At 41.4% G+C, this 17597-nt stretch overlaps 2 protein-coding genes across 3 annotated transcripts; one reads left to right on the top strand and one right to left on the bottom strand.

Moving 5' to 3' along the window:
- Window positions 1-5138: 5138 nt before the first annotated feature.
- znf646 (zinc finger protein 646) lies at window positions 5139-14028 on the bottom strand. Of its 2 annotated transcripts, none has more exons than XM_083557281.1 (4): window positions 13899-14028; window positions 9364-12241; window positions 8132-9226; window positions 5139-7693 (listed from the first exon to the last, which is right to left on the bottom strand). In XM_083557281.1, exons 2-4 carry the CDS (start codon window positions 12003-12005, stop codon window positions 6790-6792), a joined length of 4641 nt encoding a protein of 1546 aa, XP_083413407.1. In that variant the 5' UTR covers window positions 12006-12241; window positions 13899-14028; the 3' UTR covers window positions 5139-6789. The 2 variants fall into 2 exon arrangements, with proteins under 2 accessions (XP_083413407.1, XP_083413406.1); XM_083557280.1 differs by lacking the exon at window positions 13899-14028 and adding an exon at window positions 13498-13622.
- Window positions 13920-17589, top strand: znf668 (zinc finger protein 668). Its single transcript, XM_083557323.1, has 2 exons — window positions 13920-14050; window positions 14599-17589. Exon 2 carries the CDS (start codon window positions 14600-14602, stop codon window positions 16544-16546), a length of 1947 nt encoding a protein of 648 aa, XP_083413449.1. The 5' UTR covers window positions 13920-14050; window position 14599; the 3' UTR covers window positions 16547-17589.
- The last annotated feature ends 8 nt before the right edge of the window (window positions 17590-17597 follow it).

Genomic DNA, 17597 nt, shown 5'->3' with positions numbered 1-17597 from the left:
AAAACAAAAAAAAACCAGGAACATTTATTCAACAAATGTGGTTCAACCAAAGAATGTAGACAGATGCTATACATTTGTAGTTCAATGTTACCCTGTTGAAGATCAGTGGAGAAACTTCTCCCCCTCTTTCTTTACTTTGTTACGTCTGTGTTACTAGGCAGCGTGTGTTTTTCTTAGTGATGGTAATAATCCCACTGCTGGGCTGGGAGACAGGGCTGTTTGTCAGGCTGTTCGGCCGGGATACAGCACGTGGCGTCACTGGGTGTGGTGACTTTAACGAGCCCATCGGGCTTTACATCGCGTTATGAATGGCTGGGGGGCTGTTCAGTCTTTTCTAAAACAACTGAAAGTCTTTCGTGGCGTTTTCTTTTCGAGTTTAGTCTCGTTTCTTAACTTTTTTGTTAGTTTGGGTGGAAATGTTTAAAAAACATCTTGAAATAAAACCCAGGTTATTCCCAGGTGTCACTACCTGCTCGGTTTGGTGTTAAGGAGGAATGGTAAATATGTCTACGCCTAGAGCAGAGTCAGTCCCTCTAACGTGATGTCCTAATGTGTGACAGAAAGCTGTTCTCCAGAAAAGCAGCTTCGCTGTATACAAAGCCAATCTCAGTGCAGTGAAGAGGAAATGAGTCATAGGAGCTGGAGCCAGAGCGTGGGTGTGGGCGCTTTTAAAACAAGGCCCACACTCGCCATGACTGATTCACATGCGAGCTGCTCTCCGCAAAGTCACCACATCAGCTTGCGCTTTCACACTTCTCTCTCTCTCACACACACACACACACACGAATTTCACTTCAGCCAGCTCAATGGATATCAGCACTGTTTTCCGTGCAGTCTGCTTGGCTCTCGTGGCTGGAACCCATTTAAGTGGAGCAAACGCGGAAAGAAGTAAGAATATCCTTTGGATTTTAATGAATTATTTCACTTTTTGGTTTGAGGAGAGTGTCATGTGTCAGTGTAACATAGTGTACGGTCATCACAATGGGGGGTTTGGTGGTTCGAGTAGCTGGCATGGGTTAACGGTTAGTGAAAAACAGGGTTATGTTCACCCTGGATGAACATGAGCTCGTAAAGTTGGTTCCTCTTCGTGTGCACTCGTTTCCTTTAGCAGCTGGAGTTCCCACCGGTTCCGCATTCCGATGGCCTTATTTCATTCCGTCACGCAGCATGAGCTGATGTCCCTGCGCGCGCACAAAATCCCTCTTTATTCCACAATGTAGTGCACTACTCCCTTGATTAGGAGCGTCTACTAAGTGTTCGACCTAGTGGAGGGAGGCTAAAGTGGTTTGGGATACAACCTTAGGGCTCTTCGCCTTTGTAGTGGCTCTGTGTGTAATTTGTAGAGTTTTGGAACAATTTCTTGGGTGGAGCAGAACAGCAAATGTAAGGAGCATGTCTTCAGACAATTTGCTGCCTGGGAAAATGTTTATTCTCCAGATGGACTTTGTGTGGTTTAGACTACACTTTAGCCGCCTTTTGTTTATTCATGAGTATGTTGTGACAACGACATGGGAATGCTTTATACAATTAAGTAAATTCTTCTGTCATGAAGTCATGAATGAACATAACTTGTGTCAGATAGATAGATAGATAGATAGATAGATAGATAGATAGATAGATAGATAGATAGATAGATAGATAGATAGCGCTTTATTAACCCCAAAGGGAAATTGTTACAGCAACCAATTCACAGTCATATAACAAAGCACAAGCAACAAGGTGTAGAAGATTATTACAAACAAAACCATGTGATACACTTTTTACAGTAGTGCAGTCAGTTGAAAATCTTAGAACTGCACATTAAGGTCCATAAGCAAGATAGAAAAGGTTGCAAAAGAATAATGTAGACTATATTACATAATAAGGCAATTATATTTTATGGAACATTTAATGAAACAAAACACACATGCCTATGTTTGTGTAAACACACTATATGCTCTTGCAACACGTGCATAGTGCACAACATACTATTGCAGACCACTTGTCTTACAATCACATCAAAATACTGTACAAGTTATTATAAATAAAGAACTGACAAGAATTCCATCAAATCGTTACCAATAAGAACATCTGTAGAACTGCACACATGTAAATGCACCATCATGTAAGCCTAGGCAAAGTTTCATTTAGCTCATCCTTTCAGTCTTGTTTTAACTCATCTCTTTCCTGGGTTATTTTAACAATCTTCAGTATAATGAATAGGTATCTTTATGCAGGATGAGCATAAAAACTCTTGATTTCAAAGTCTGAAACTTCTGAAAAGTCTGAAACTAATGTTTTGCAGAACTGTCACCTATGACAATGAAATGAAAGACATTTCATTTGATTATGGTGAATTCTGTGGTACACATCTAACCACAGACTTTCAGTTTAGTTGAAGGTTTGCATCAAAAGCTGTGTAAGAGGTAAAATTCAGCTGTGCTAGTGATGGTGTTCAGATTCTCATGAAGTCACTTGTCTCAGTGTCTCTAACGTCCTTATGTAAGCACTCAGAAGCCGCATCATAGTCTGGTCAAACACACATGCAGACAATTTTTTGCTGCTTGCGCACACAAAGACTGAGTAATAGCGTTTCCCCACAAATGCTCCACCACATCACTTGAACGGAATTTCCCAGCTCATTTCATATGAATTAGAAACAAAACACAGGTCTTGGGATTTCTTTGATTTTAGTCTGAATTTTATGAAACCGTTTCGTCACAATTATTTAATTGCACCCAAAAATGTAAACCTGTTTTTAACATTTTACTATTTTTTCCCCCTTATACAGCTTCTTTCTGTGCAACATCGGAGTTCTATAACAGCGATCTTGGTGATTGTGTGCCATGTTCTACATGCATACAGTTCCCCAAAACCCCATCATGTCACACATGTAAGTTATATAGTTAATAATGCATTCAAATATTGGTAACAACTGAATTCTAAAGCAGTGTTAAACGTCAATCAAGGATGTGTTTCTGCCTTAAAATCTAAAAATCTAGAGTACATATTGTATAGTAATAGAGTATTCTATGCATTAATATAAAATGCAGAATAGAGTATTCTTGTAAGTTTTTCTGAGCAAAGAACCGTATCTTCTTCAGTAATACTCTTCTTTGGTTAACAGGCCCACCTGTCAAGTCTCCTGATTCCTGGAGGGTTGCAGCCATTACCAGTTTCTCAGTGCTGGCAGCTGTGGTTGTTTTTGGAGCTTTGCTCATAGGAGTGTTAGTTCATCAATGCAAATCTAAAAGGACATTAAGTGGTAAGAGCCAAACAGATCAATATGACAAGAAAATTTCTGTCATTTTTAACACGAGGGATTTAATTGAATCAAGATACAACATAATGCAAAAGAAATGAAAGATTCATGAAAGTGTTGATTAATTCCTGAATTTGATATGTGCACTTTTCTATGGCAAGACTATGCAACTAATAAAAACCTGCACGCTTTATTTAGAGCCCATTGAGGAAACTACAGGTCCACTTTATCCTGTGTAGGCAGAGCATTAAGCGGGTACTCCTGTTTTTTTAATGATATAACATTTACTTTTCATACCCTGAAGCTGACTCTAATATATTCTTTGACTTTTTTTTTTTAAGCACAACTGAATGGAATAGAAGAAATCAAGGTATCAAGAAAGCTGTTGATTCAGTCGACGACCTGTTTGCTAATATGTTGACTTCAGAGTGTACTATGAGTAGCATTCAAGAGGCTTCTAATTTATTATATTGGTAGGTCATATATAGAGGTGATTAACACACTCCAGAACATGTAGACAACAGTCACTGTGATCTCAGAAACCTCAAAGACATTGTCCTTTACTGTGTGAGCTAAAGGTGACTAAAGGTGCTTTTTTGAGTAATCTCCTACACATCAGCAACGCTCATATGCTTTTCAACAGACACGGTGGAAATAGTTTTTTAACCTCTATTTTTGAAAGGCATTATATATATATTTTTTTATTGGTAACTCCCTTGTTTAGTTTTTCTTCTAGTCATTTCTTTGAGAATTCTTGACCCCCCCCTGTGCACAGCAAAAACTGCCTTAACTTTTCAGAACTGTAGCGTAGAAATGGCTATGAGCCACAAATACCTTTTGTACTTTTTACCTCCATATTAGACTTATTCTGGCCTATTGAATGTATTCTGTAATCAGTAGTTTGTAGATAAATTGTGTATATATTCATGTCCTTTGCACTGTTAGGATGTAGTTGTAAGACTGTCTGTAGTAAACTTTCTATGGGTTACACATGTAGGAGAAATGGCACCTGTAGAGATGCATGTCGAAATACAGGATGGTGACAAATTCTAGGAAAAAAATGTTGACGCATGACAATGCCCCATGCACAGGACACGAGGACTCACTAAGTTGAGGGGTATAAAATGTAAATCGTATGCTATGGGTTTTGCAGTCACTCAACCGTAGTAAACACCTATGGGATTTGTCAGAACCGCTCATCCCTCCAGTAACAGTTCCAGAAACTTGTAGAATCAATGTGCCTTACTGCAATGCTTTTAGTTTTTACCTTAATTTGTGACCTGCTTGTATTTGGTTCTAAAAAGCTGCTGCAGGTTCAAATATCCTGTGACTGACTAGGATACACTCAGTAAAAATAAATCCACACATCATATAAACATTGTCCATTTGTTATTACTAATACTGCCATTACACTATATTATAATAGCTTACATATGGCTGATATTTCTTTAAGCCGTGGCCATCATTATCAACTTATTATTTACCATGCTTCAGACACACTGCTGAAGTACTAAGAAAGCTAAAGCTATCGGTCCTACATTATAGAGCTCAGCGAGGAGGAACAAGCTGGTAAATCCAAGACTCGTCACTATTTTGGTATTGGATCACCTTGATATTTAGGTCAGAGTTTGTGCCTTTAGAGATGGTTTACCTGATATTGGACTGGAAAAATAAGTCTTAGGCATGTAAACAATAAACAACTGAGTTGCACAATTAGGCAACTGTTGCATATTCCATGAATGTTAATTTAATATGTAATGTAAATAAAGAATTTTAAATACAATCTATCAAATGCTCCAAATATAATCTCCACTCATTTTGTATTATTAATCAAATGAACACTGTTCCTGGCTTGTACAATGGGTTTAAAGAGAAGGCAATGCAGAGAAAAAATCACTAACATTTAAATTGTGTTTATTGAGTTCCAGGAAGTGAGGGCAAGAACATCTACAAATAAACAGTATCTGCTTAGTCCTCTACTTGAGAAAGAGAAACACTGATTGTAAGAACAAAAATAAATATTCTATATTTAAGATATATGTAACTGATTACAGTGAATCGCAAAGATTCAGAAGTCAGTGGAGTTTCATATTCAATGCCACCACGAAGGTCTACAACTCCTATTCTTAAATAATCAGTAAGTACTGAAATATAGGCATAAGTGGAAACTACTAATACATTTTTATTCTAAGTAGGGCAATGATATGAAATGGCACATAGAAATACAAACGGGAATCATATCCTTGACAAACAAAAATATACCTTCCCCACGATGCTTTGTGCATCAGATGAAATCATATGGTTTAATCATTTTTATTTGTATTTTTTTTTTTTTGTGATTAGGGTGTGAAACCTGAGTAATTTCAAAACTACTAAAAAGTTTCCCCGTCTAGGAGCTGCTGCTCATTATAGAGCCCGACCGATCATGGATGTCTGGGTCCCTTTCATCACCACCTTTTTATTGTTACACATCATCAACTGTCTAACCATAGTTGTTTGCTCAGCAATTATTTTCAGAAGAACTGACATACAGCAGGTTAAATTAAAATGATATTCAAAAGAATACATTAAATCACACATTGAGAAACTAAATCTCAACTTTGCCACTTGGCAACTTAGATAAATCACTTTGAAATGCTTTCAGAGTAAAAACATTTTAACCACAAGTGGAAATACCTAGATAAGTTACTGTTAAAACTAAAACCCTGCATTCAATTTACCACAATAAAATGGTGATAACCGTTGTTCAGATATTAACATGGGGTATAAATACATTTTTAAATAAATAAATATCATTGATATTTTCTATTTGGCAGGCCGAAGGGAGCTGCTAATATTCTATGGTTGCTGTTTAACAGCATTAACAGTGTCATCCGTGATGAAAGTACTGATGATGCTTGTACTCAATTGAGACAGGAATATAGAACAAATGCTATAATGATACAACCGAATACAGCATCCTGAAAACATGGAAAAACATGCATAATGGGACTTCTTTCTTATTCGCTAAAATATCAACCTAGGTCAACAAAACGGAAGAGATACATTATGAAAATGCAGCCAAATAATCGGTCGGACTCTACTCCTAGGGTCAGTGATGGGGTAAAGTCTAAGAAAATAGTTATGTTTACCCCAGTCTTCAGTTTGAGACCTATGATAGTACCATATAATTCTTTAGTTTGTGTGCACTCTGTGAGGAAAACAAAAAACAATGAAACATTCAAATCTAAAATGGTTTCTGACAGGCACCATCACTTATTCTAAAGTTTCTACAGTATCACTGTCCCTACCAGAGGTAGTATCACGTCAATGCCAGTCTTAAGTGTCCTTTAAAGAAAAGTATTTGAAAATACAACAGTACAGGAGGCAACTACTGCCAAGAACAGCATCTGGCTTGGACACCATCTTGACAAATACAGCAGAAAAACCTGATGTGTTACGATTATTGGCATTGGGCCTTGGGTGGGGGAAGAGTTCCATAACAGAAATGTTATTCTGTCGTCTTCCTTTGGAACGCCGAGATGAGTGTTGGTCCTGCAGACGCTGCCTCAGAGGAAAGGCTCCACACCCAGTCCCATGAAGGCATTTGGATCCATGTTGAAGGAGGACTCGAAGGTCTGCTGGGCATTCTGGTGCAACTTCTGGTGATGTCGCAGGTTGGACTTACTGGAGAAGCGTTTATCACAGAGAACGCAGGAGAAAGGCTTCTCTTTAGTGTGAATGCGTCTGTGGCAGATGAGCTGGGTAGACACGCGAAACGCCTTGCCACATTCCAGGCACTGGTAGCGCTTGGGCTCTGTGTGAATTCGCCGGTGGTTCTTCAGTGCCATCAGGTTGGTGAACTCCTTTTGGCACACTGAGCAGAAAAAGGAGCCTGTTTTGTGGCTGTTCTTGTGGTTGAGCAGGGATCCTGCATGTCGATACGAACGCCCGCAGTGCTCGCACACGTGGCTCTTCTCCTCTTTATCAAACGCCTCACCACCCTCCTGCTGATCTTCCTGGTCAGAGAAGTCATCTGGCATTTGGGCAAACTCTGGATCCATTTTGGAGAGATTTTGGAGCCCCAGTTGTTGGTTAAGTCCAGAGTCCCAGGCCAAGCTCTGTGACATCTGAACGTCTTGCTGATGGTGGGACTGGTCTTGCATGCTATGGTGAACCTCCTGGTGCTGCTCAAAACTGGCCATGTTGGGGAAGTTCTGCTGGCAAACATTGCAGTAATATGGAAGTCCCTTACTGTGAACCTCCATGTGGCTTTGCAGGTGTGCAAACTCGCAAAAGGTCTTTCCACAATCAGGGCAGCAGTGACGAGCCATCTGGGAGTGACTCTGGAGTTCCAGATGGTCAGTGAAGGTTTTTAGACAGAGACTACAGTGGAGCAGGTCAGCAGAATGAGTCTTTTTATGGTTGAGAAGCGATCCAGCGTGTCTGTATGAGCGTCCACACTGATCACAACTACGAATCAAAAGAGAATGAGTGGTTACAAGCACTGAAATCAACATTTACCATGTAATTCACTATGTTCTTTCAAAGTAAAAAAAAATGCTATACAACATTACAAAAATGATAATGGATAAATTTGACACTGAAACAACAATAAAGAACATAGTCATTGATTATGTTGCATTATTGGTACCCTGCTGATCATTGCCTGTGTTTAGAAACTCAATACTTGGGATTAACATAGTCAAACACATAATTAGACACATAAAGCCTCCTTTATAACAGCACCCTCTAGTGGGGAATCTTAGTTACATAGCTAAGAAGAGTTTTTCAAAATAAAAATAAATAAATAAATAAATAAATAAGAAGAAATCTTCCGAAAATCACTAAATATGCTTGTTGATTAAAGAAAAAAAAATACTTGAACTAACAAATTATTGATTCACTCACGTGTAACACTTGTCACCTCCGTCCTGACTAAGTGGCGAACTGGAAGAGCCATTTCTGGAACACCGGTGTCTCTTAAGTCCAGATTTTCCCTGAAACCTCTTCCCACATATATGACAGCTATAATGGGTAACTCCTCTGGCATGGATCTTTTGGTGGTTGTAGAGGATGCTGGAGAGACGGAAAGCTTTGCCACAGGTTGTGCAGACATATTTTTTTTTCTGTGTGTGGATGCGAGTGTGATTACGTAATGCCATGGGATTGGAAAAAGGCTTGGCACAGAAGGAGCAGGTGAAATGGCCAGTTTTGTGCGTGTTCTTATGGTTCAACAGACTGCCTGCATGACGGTAACTTCGACCACAGATGTTGCACTTAAAAGGTCTTTCCTCTTTTACCACAGATGCATCTCTTGTGCGAACGTGGTCAGTGCCCACAGAAGTAAACTCCGAGCCTGGTTCTTTGCTACAGGTGTGGCCTGCACGTTGCTCAGCAGTGGGAAATACCAGGGAGCAATTCTTGCATGTTAAATCCTTTGCCCGTCTCCGACCCCTACCCTTTCCTTTCAATGCTGCATTCTTCCGATTGTGTTTACAAGTATGGTTCAGTAACTGTTTCTTTCCACGGAATGCCTTCCCACAGTCCTGGCAACAGTGCTTTTTGACCGAGAAATGAATGCGTAAATGGTTCTTCATTGCCAACTGGTTGCTGTAGGTATTGTTGCAGACGGCACAATAATATTCTCCCGTTTTGTGCGAGTTTTTGTGGTTGACCAGACTCCCAGCGTGTCGATAACTACGCCCACACTGGTCACAGACAAAAGGCCGTGGGTCACTAGGATCCCCTGAGTGGCTGTCTTTTTCTGGGCTGGACTCCTCACTAGTAGAAATGTCTTTCTGCTTGTGGCGTCTGCCGCGCCGTTTTCTGTTGTCATTGACCGTCTGCATCCCACTCACAGAAACACTCCCACTCATCTCCATGAGGGCCTGTATCTGTTTGTTAAGTTCCTCAATCTTGGCCTTGTTTTCACGATGAACTCTCTGATGGTTCAACAGTTGTTTGTGGATTTTGAAAGCCTTTCCACATTCTGTGCAAGTATGCCTAGTAGATGGGGGAGAAAAAAAACCCATTGAGGATTGAATTGCGAAATCTATTTATATAATAATTAAACGGTAACATTCATGCAATTATGCAATGCACTATAGCAAAATACATATTTGGAACTAATTTTTACTTACTTCTTAACATCAAAATGTGTCCTCTGGTGGTTCTTAAGGGCCAACAGGTTGTAAAAACGCTTCTGACAAACAAAGCAACGGAACACTCCGGTTTTGTGTGACTTCTTGTGATTTAGAAGTGAGCCTGCATGTCTGTAAGAACGTCCACACTGGTCACATTTGTACAGTCTCTCTCCGGTGCCTGGACTCTCCTTAAAATATTCAGGCTCTTGTCCAAAAGAATTGACATCTGCTTTTTCATCATACTCGTCAAGATTCTCATCACACTGTCCAGGGCAATTATGGCCCTCGAGTTGACTGGAACAAACTATACCACATGTCCCACAAATAATACTTTCCCTTTCTTCTTTTGGTTGGTGCCCATTCTGGTTCTCCGTTACATATTGTTCAGGATGTTCATCCACTGTATTGCTATGTAAAAGCTGATGGGCAAGTAGGTCCTGCTTTTTTGTGAAACTTTCTCCACAAGTGCTACAGATAATTAGATCACAGTCACTTTGCTGGACCTGACCTGGTTCATCATCTTTCTCAGCTTCAAGGGAGGACATAGAGGAGGGACCTGATGTTGATGGGGTTCCATGGATTTGAGTGTGACCACGGAGATGGGTCCTGAGCGCCCGCATGCTGGTGTAGTGGTTTCCACACACTGAACACTGATACATCTCTCCATCATCCTCCTCATCCTCTTCATCGCTATCATTGCAGTGAGGTTTATCTTCATCGTCACTCATCATCTGATCATGCATAGTGTCATGAAAGTATGCAAGGTCACTGCCATTGTGGCCCTCAAATTCCATTTGATCCCCTGAATCTCCAACAGCATGTTTATAATCGCCAGTCTTAAAGTCCATTTCGCAATCTGGACTGATACTGTTTGACTGATACTGCTGATTCAAGAGAGGGCACACGTGTGATTTGATCCCTGCGATATCAGTAAACGTCTTTCCACAGTCTGCACACATGTGCCTCTCCATGAGGGTTTCATCCTGAGGTAGGTCCACTTGTCTTTCTTCAGAGAACGAATCGTCAAACTGTTCTTGGAATTCTGAGCCATCAAGATCATTCATATTCTCCTCATCCGAGTCTCCCAAATCCTGAGGAAGTCCCAGAATTCCGCTTACATCCCCTTCATTAGGAAAGCCTCCATGAAGAGTTTCATGCGTCAGGGGCTCGGAGGAAAGCCAGTCGCCCTCAGCAGTGGGCATCACCATTGAAGGTCTCCCCTTGTGAATGCGAAGGTGGCTGCGCAGGGCAGCCAGATGTGGGTAGTTCTTACGGCAAATGGAGCACTGGAAAATACCTGTCTGATGGGAGCGCTTGTGGTTGATGAGACTACCCGCATGTCGGTAGCTCTTTCCACAAACGTGACATTTAAAACGACGATCTGAGCTACCAGACTGCTCCTGTTTATCATCAAGAGCTTGCTCCGAAGCTTCAGGGTTGAGATTTTCTGAAGGCAGGGCCAGATGCTTTCCCTGAGTATCTAACAGAGTTGGTTCATCACCAATGGGGTGAGGTACATATATATGACCATTTTCCATTGGTCCCTGGGTTTGGTCATAATCAACAGCTTTATCGAGTAACGGAGGCAATGGTGGAGTGTCACTGGAGGATGGGTATGGATTCGACTCAGGTGACTGATTAATACTATATGAAAAAGGATGGTCCTCTGGTGTGCTAGCAGGAAACTCAAAGGACACTGAAGAAGAATTATGCAACATGACGTGATTTTGAAACTCATCATCATTTGAAAACGCTGACTGACAAAGGTGACAGAAAAGGATATTCGCGGCCCCATTCTGAAACTCTTTTGATGCTTCTTCTGATGTAGAGTCCGTGTAAGCCTCTGGAGTTAATGGGCTAACCGTGCTGGGATGACCTCTGGTTTTACTGTGGATTCGCTGGTGACTGGTAAGGGCAGCGAGGTTATTAAACTGTTTGAAACAGACCGAACACTCAAATATACCCATTTGATGGGTTTTCTTGTGATTTATCAGGCTTCCATGATGCCTGTACGTCTTCTCGCACATGTCACATTTAAATGGACGGTCCCCATCATCACCAGTGGTGTCATGATCAGCATTAGAGCTTGGAATCAGCTCTGACATCAAACCATTGCTAAATCCATTATCCGGGGCTACATTCAACTCAAAATCTGATGACAGCTCTGGGATCATATCGAAATCCTGCTCGTCTACATGCTGTAGCGGCGCATCATCACAAATTCCCCCAGCCTGATTAAGTTTCAGCTCGCTGTTCTTGGTTCTTCCCTGAAACGCTCTATTGCGATGCACCTTTTGGTGAGTTGCCAGTTGGGTTGCAAGGCGAAAGTTTTTACCACAGTCCATGCAACTGTACTTCTTTTGTGATGTGTGGATACGCAAATGACTTTTTAGAGCCAAAGCGTTAGACAACTTTCGTGCACATATGTGACACTGGAAGGAGCCAATGTCATGAGTTTTCTTATGATTAGCCAAACTTCCAGCGTGCCTGTATCCCCGTCCACATTCGTCGCATTTAAATTTCCGATCATCCTCGGATTGATGACAGGATTCTGTGTGCTCCAAAAGACTGGGCATGTTGGAACATGCTATACCACAGTGCTTACATAAAAAGCCTTTGGTCTTGCCTGGCCGTTGCATAGCCACAATGGTATAATAGAGTGATGTAAAATACTAACAAGAGCCAGTTTGAGTATGTGAAATGGGGGCACCTTTTTAAAAGGTGAGGTCCTTGTCCTCACTTTCATCAAAATGATGGTGTACGTAAAGTCCATATGCAAAGGCAATGTTTATGAAAGGGGAAATGAATGCATTCTTTTCCATGCCATTGGAAATATAGGAAGTGGTCTCAGAAGGGTGCACACAGTGGATGGATGCTAGGGAGAGAGAGACAAGAGTTAAAAAGGTTACAAATTTGCACAGCACTACTCAAATGTATTCAGATAACATTTCATGCATTATTTTTAAAGCATGGTTTACTGATCTTAGCAAGAGCTTGAAGACAATTTTTACTTGCAGCCATTCTAGTTATACTTAACTCCTAAAAGTTAAGTTTGGAAATTAAGACTTCTATAAAAGAAAATTAAAAATTAAAAATAAATAAATAACTTGCAACTCAACACTTGCAACTTAACAAGCAGGGACTGAGCCAGAAATGTTGTTTGCTATTTAGAAATAGACGTATTGTTCACAGATCATATTTACTTTGGGCATCTGAGACAGACAGTAATATTTAAAATGAGCAATGCTGAACAGATCTATGATTTTGTGTACAGGTAAATATACCCAAAACCACTTCTAATGGCTGGGGATGCTCCTAAAAGCAGGTATTTTATCTGGTATAAGTGCAAATAAAAAATAAAGAGATTGAAACCAGTGAATTCTCTTATTTGTTTGATTTTCATTAAAAGCAGTCAGTGTCAATTGACATTTCATACTTTTTTTTTTTTAAATCTAGTTAATTCTTGGGCCAAATGATTAAAACTTTACACACATACTAATGACTTGGCAAAAAGAGTGAAACAGCAGGTGCATTAAAAAAAACTCTTTTCTGTGTTTAATGGGGAATTTGTGCCAATCAAAAACACAGCATTGCACTAAAAATTAAATGTTTCATCTTAAATCAATCTTAAAAGCTGGTCAATTCGACCTAAAATAAAGACAAGGATTAAAACTATATGCTTAACATGTATGAATTCCAGACTAGACCCTGACACGCTGATTTTGTGCAATACTTATTTATGTTTTAGAACTCAGAAATGCTAAGTTGTAGAGACTGAGCCAGCTGGCGAACACAATGGACTTCTATTTACACAGTAAACAATTCCCTTGCATGGTAGCTAGCAAGACAAACATAACCTTGTCAGAAAGCTGGCAATAGTCAGAATATTCGTTGACGCAATATAATTGAAATATGTGCGACTTTGGCGATGTTCATGCAACATAATTAAATGTATAAAGTGAGCATCTGATCAATACGAGCTAATAGACTGGTCAAGCATCGACACGCATTAGCTAAGCTAATTCAACTGGATAGCTCGCTAGCCTGTTAGCATTTCTAAATAAGAGCGCTTGCACGTTAAGTTAACCCCGAGCAGAAATCGATGGCTGGACACCGATTTAGAGTACATACTTCGAAAACCGCAGGTGATTTCAAATGATTTGTTATTCGCAGGTGCGTTATATCCACTTGCTTTTTGACTCAGGGCGGCTGTACACGTCCCCGTCCGCACCAATTGTCTTTTCCCACTTCCGGCTGCTGGTGCTGAGAAACAGGAAATGTGCAACAATGAAACACGGTCCGGTGGCGACACAATTTTTTTTTAATGATTTGCCCAAATTTCGTGTCTAAACCATTTCCTTTACGATAAAAACGACACTTTTTTGTGCCCCAAACCAACGCTAATGCGGTGACCTCATTTTAGATTTGTGTTCTTCCGCAGACCGGGTCTTCTTATATTCCTCCTCCCACAACTCAGTCCCCGCTTTCAGCTCAGACAGCTTACTAATGATCTCCGACCGTGATGTTCTTACCATGACGCCAGGGCTAGCAGGTGTTTGCAGGCGACAGAGGAGCGGTCTTCGGTTTCCACTGGCTGCTCGATCACACTTTTCACAGCCCCGTGGATTTGCGGAAATGCCGAAGCCTCTCGCCGACTCGATCTCGCGGTCCTAAAGCCTCTCGGGTAACAATAGCACCGCTGACAGCAGTTCACTTCCAATACAGATCTCGTTCTCGGAATCGGCTCTTAAGCCTTAAAATCGCACTGACCGGTAAGACTTTATTCATCATACCGCACAGACGGTTACGGAACCTTTTACTCCTGACACACACAGTGACACATCGTTCAAAGTAAACCTCGCGTTCAGCGGTCCTAAAGCCAGCCATTTTGTGTCACACGGGCTGATATGTAGGCTTAAGTACTAATTTATTGAATGGTTTAAATAATCATCTCGGTGCATAACTAACACCGATCTGCCCAGGCACCCGGAAGACATTTTCGCCAGGTGTTTCACTGTAGATGCTGGACAACTTCTCTCAGCGAGTGTTTTGTCTAGCGAACTAATTGTCCCTGAGGTCCTAATGCCGGCCATTTTGTGTCGCCTGCTGTACTCTCTCTATTCTCTTTTCACTTTAGTACTAACCATTAAACTAACATGTGCAAAGAGTGGGATCATCCATGCTCTGGTATGCACCTGATATATATATATATATTTTTTTTTTTACTTACAGAATGATGGCCTCCCCTCAGCCAGGAAGCCCACCTACAGTTGAGCAGCATACACCAACTCCTGAGACTGAGCCCAGTGAAGAGTGGGAGAATGTAGATGAAAAAGCAACTAAAAGAAGAAACCAAGGGAAACTGTCCAAATCTCAGAACACATTCAAATGCTCAGCCTGCCAGGAAGCATTCTCCAGCCCCTCTGCTATGAGGAGCCACAAGCTCTCAGCTCATGGTCAGGACAAGCAGCAGCCGTACACCTGTGGGCAATGCAATAAGACTTTTTCCAGCCGTGCTCAACTCTCTAAACATCAGCGCTCACATTCGGCCGAGCGTCCGTTCCAGTGCCCTCAGTGCCATAAAGCATACAAGACCCAAACTGAGTTGCGCAATCACAGCCGCTCCCACACTGGAGAAAAACCCTTTGTCTGTACTGAATGTGGCAAGGCATTTATGCAGGCCATCTGCCTGCGCATTCACATGACGCAACACAGTGGCGAGAGGGCTCATTCTTGTCCACAGTGCTCTAAGAGCTATCCTACGCTGTCCAAGCTGAAAGTTCACCAGCGCTCCCACACCGGAGAAAAGCCTTATTTCTGTGCAGAATGTGGCAAGAGTTTTGCCGACCCCTCTGTGTACCGCAAGCACCGGCGCAATCACCAAGGTCACCGGCCATATTCCTGCCAACAGTGTGCCAAGACATATACAGAGCTCAAGGATCTAAAGAACCATGAGCGCTCTCATACTGGTGAAAAGCCATACCTTTGCTCAGACTGTGGCAAAGCCTTCTCACGTTCTTCCTCCTTAGCCTGTCACCTGCGTATTCATTCCCAGAGCAAACCATACCAGTGTGAACAATGCGGCAAAGGCTTTACTCAGCTTTCCTCCTACCAGTCCCACCTTCGCACGCACTCTGGTGAGAAACCCTTCCTTTGTCCACAGTGTGGCAAGATGTTCTCAGACCCTTCCAGCTTCCGGCGGCACCAGAGGGCACATCAAGGATTTAAGCCTTACCCTTGTGATAAGTGTACCAAGAGATTTCGACAGCCAGCTGATCTAGCTGTGCATCAACGTGTACATTCGGGTCAAAGGCCATACAAATGCCAAAATTGCGACAAGGCTTTCGTTGCTTCTTGGGATCTGCGTCGGCACATGCTGGTGCACACTGGCCTTCGACCTTTTTTCTGCACTGATTGTGGCAAAACCTTTGCAGAGCGCTCCAGCCTCAACAAACATAGAAGGGTACATTCTGGAGAGCGGCCATTCAAGTGCCAGATGTGTTTCAAGTCATTTGTCATGTCATCCAGTCTGCGCAAACATGAAAGGACCCACTTACCTGAGAGACCAGTGCAACAAGAACAGGCCCATGAATCTGAGCAAGTTTATTCCCAAAACACCAGAACACAATACTCATGTGTTCACAGTGACACGGCTATTTTTGGTACATTGGAGGAAGTTCAGGCCCACACCAGCCTCCATGCAGTCTCCCCTCCTTCAGATTCCACAAATGTTCGGATTGGTCCATTTATTTGTGAGACATGCAAGACTGAGTTCCCTCAGTTATCTGAACTCCAGGCACATGAGAAGGTACATCCTAAGCCACGGCCACATGTATGTGACAGCTGTGGCAAAGGTTTCCTGAACAAAGCTGGATTGCGCAAGCATCAGCGCATCCACTCCAACAGCCGCCCACACTGCTGCGCAGTCTGTGGTAAGTCTTTCCTCTTTGCTGCATACCTCCGCAAACATCTGCGTACACATCGTGACAATCAGTCATCACCTCCACAGCCACAGACAGATGTAACTCAATCACAGCAGCTGCCATCTCCATCGAATGCAGCCTCTCCGGTAAAATCGGAGCCCCCTACGATATCTCTATCCGTGCCTGTCATTGTACCAGCGACAGCATTCCAGACAGTGTCAGGCCATGTGTACATCAATAAAGAAGAGGGCAACTGAAATACCACTGCGTTCAACAATATTTTCTTCAGTCTGTGGGTGTTTCATTAAGGCAGCACACAGTGGTTGCTTCCCACATGGTACGCATGTGACACTCCTTACAAAGCACCAATGCGTGCAAAGTCTCTGCTTGGCATGATGTACAAAACAGGGCGGGAGTGTTGCCGCCTCAGGGATGGTGACTATTATGGTAGGAGGAGAATCTGGTAATATAAATTGCCCTTAGGTCTGAATAAGTAAATGCATATTTCTCTGCAACATACTGGTTTCCATCCAGGCTGTATATCCATTTCATGCCCAATGCAACCCTAATCAGGATAAAGCAGTTTCTGAAATTGACCGAATGAGCTTACAGAGTGGATCCTTTGAGTAGTATGCAGTTGTTTCAAATACAGATACAGACAATCTTGTTAAATCCCGCTGTCCCTTCTATTCTTAACCTGTTCTTTAAGGGTTACTTGGCTTGTTAAGGGTTCTTGGCTTTATATAAAGGTTCTGCTAGGAACATGTAAAAGATAAATTCTTTGTTGTAAGGTTCAACATAAAACATTTTAAATGTTCATTTAAGACGATTTAAGGTGTGTGTATTTACCTTTTTTACCGAGTGTATGAATTACATACTTTTGTATGGACACTACATGCTGTTTATACATTATTATTATTTAGTCATTTTATTTCAATGTATTCATTATTTAAATGAATGATTTGATTATGTGATTACATATAACTGTGATTGTGTTATTGACCATTGCTGCTATATCAAAGTTCATATCAATCTTTGATATACCTTTATGCCCTGGAGTTTCATTTTGTTTTATAGGTTATTCAAAGGGTCAGTATTTTACATTCAAGTTCAACTTTACACAAATGCATGAATTTATTAGACTATAACCACTACTAGCTGTACATATCTACCCTCTGAACAAAAAGTATTTTATTCTGACTTTTCTGTATTCAATAAAGTTATCTCAACAGATACTGGTTATTTGTTTTATGAAATTACTTTGACAAGTTGCAAAAGTTACTGCTTTAAAAAAAAAACATTACTGTT

The sequence above is a fragment of the Silurus aristotelis genome, assembly GCF_946808225.1.
Source record: "Silurus aristotelis genome assembly, chromosome: 12".
Taxonomy (NCBI): domain Eukaryota; kingdom Metazoa; phylum Chordata; class Actinopteri; order Siluriformes; family Siluridae; genus Silurus; species Silurus aristotelis.
The sequence above is the reverse complement of the archived record's forward strand: the minus strand, read 5'-3'. Positions and strand labels throughout refer to the sequence as shown.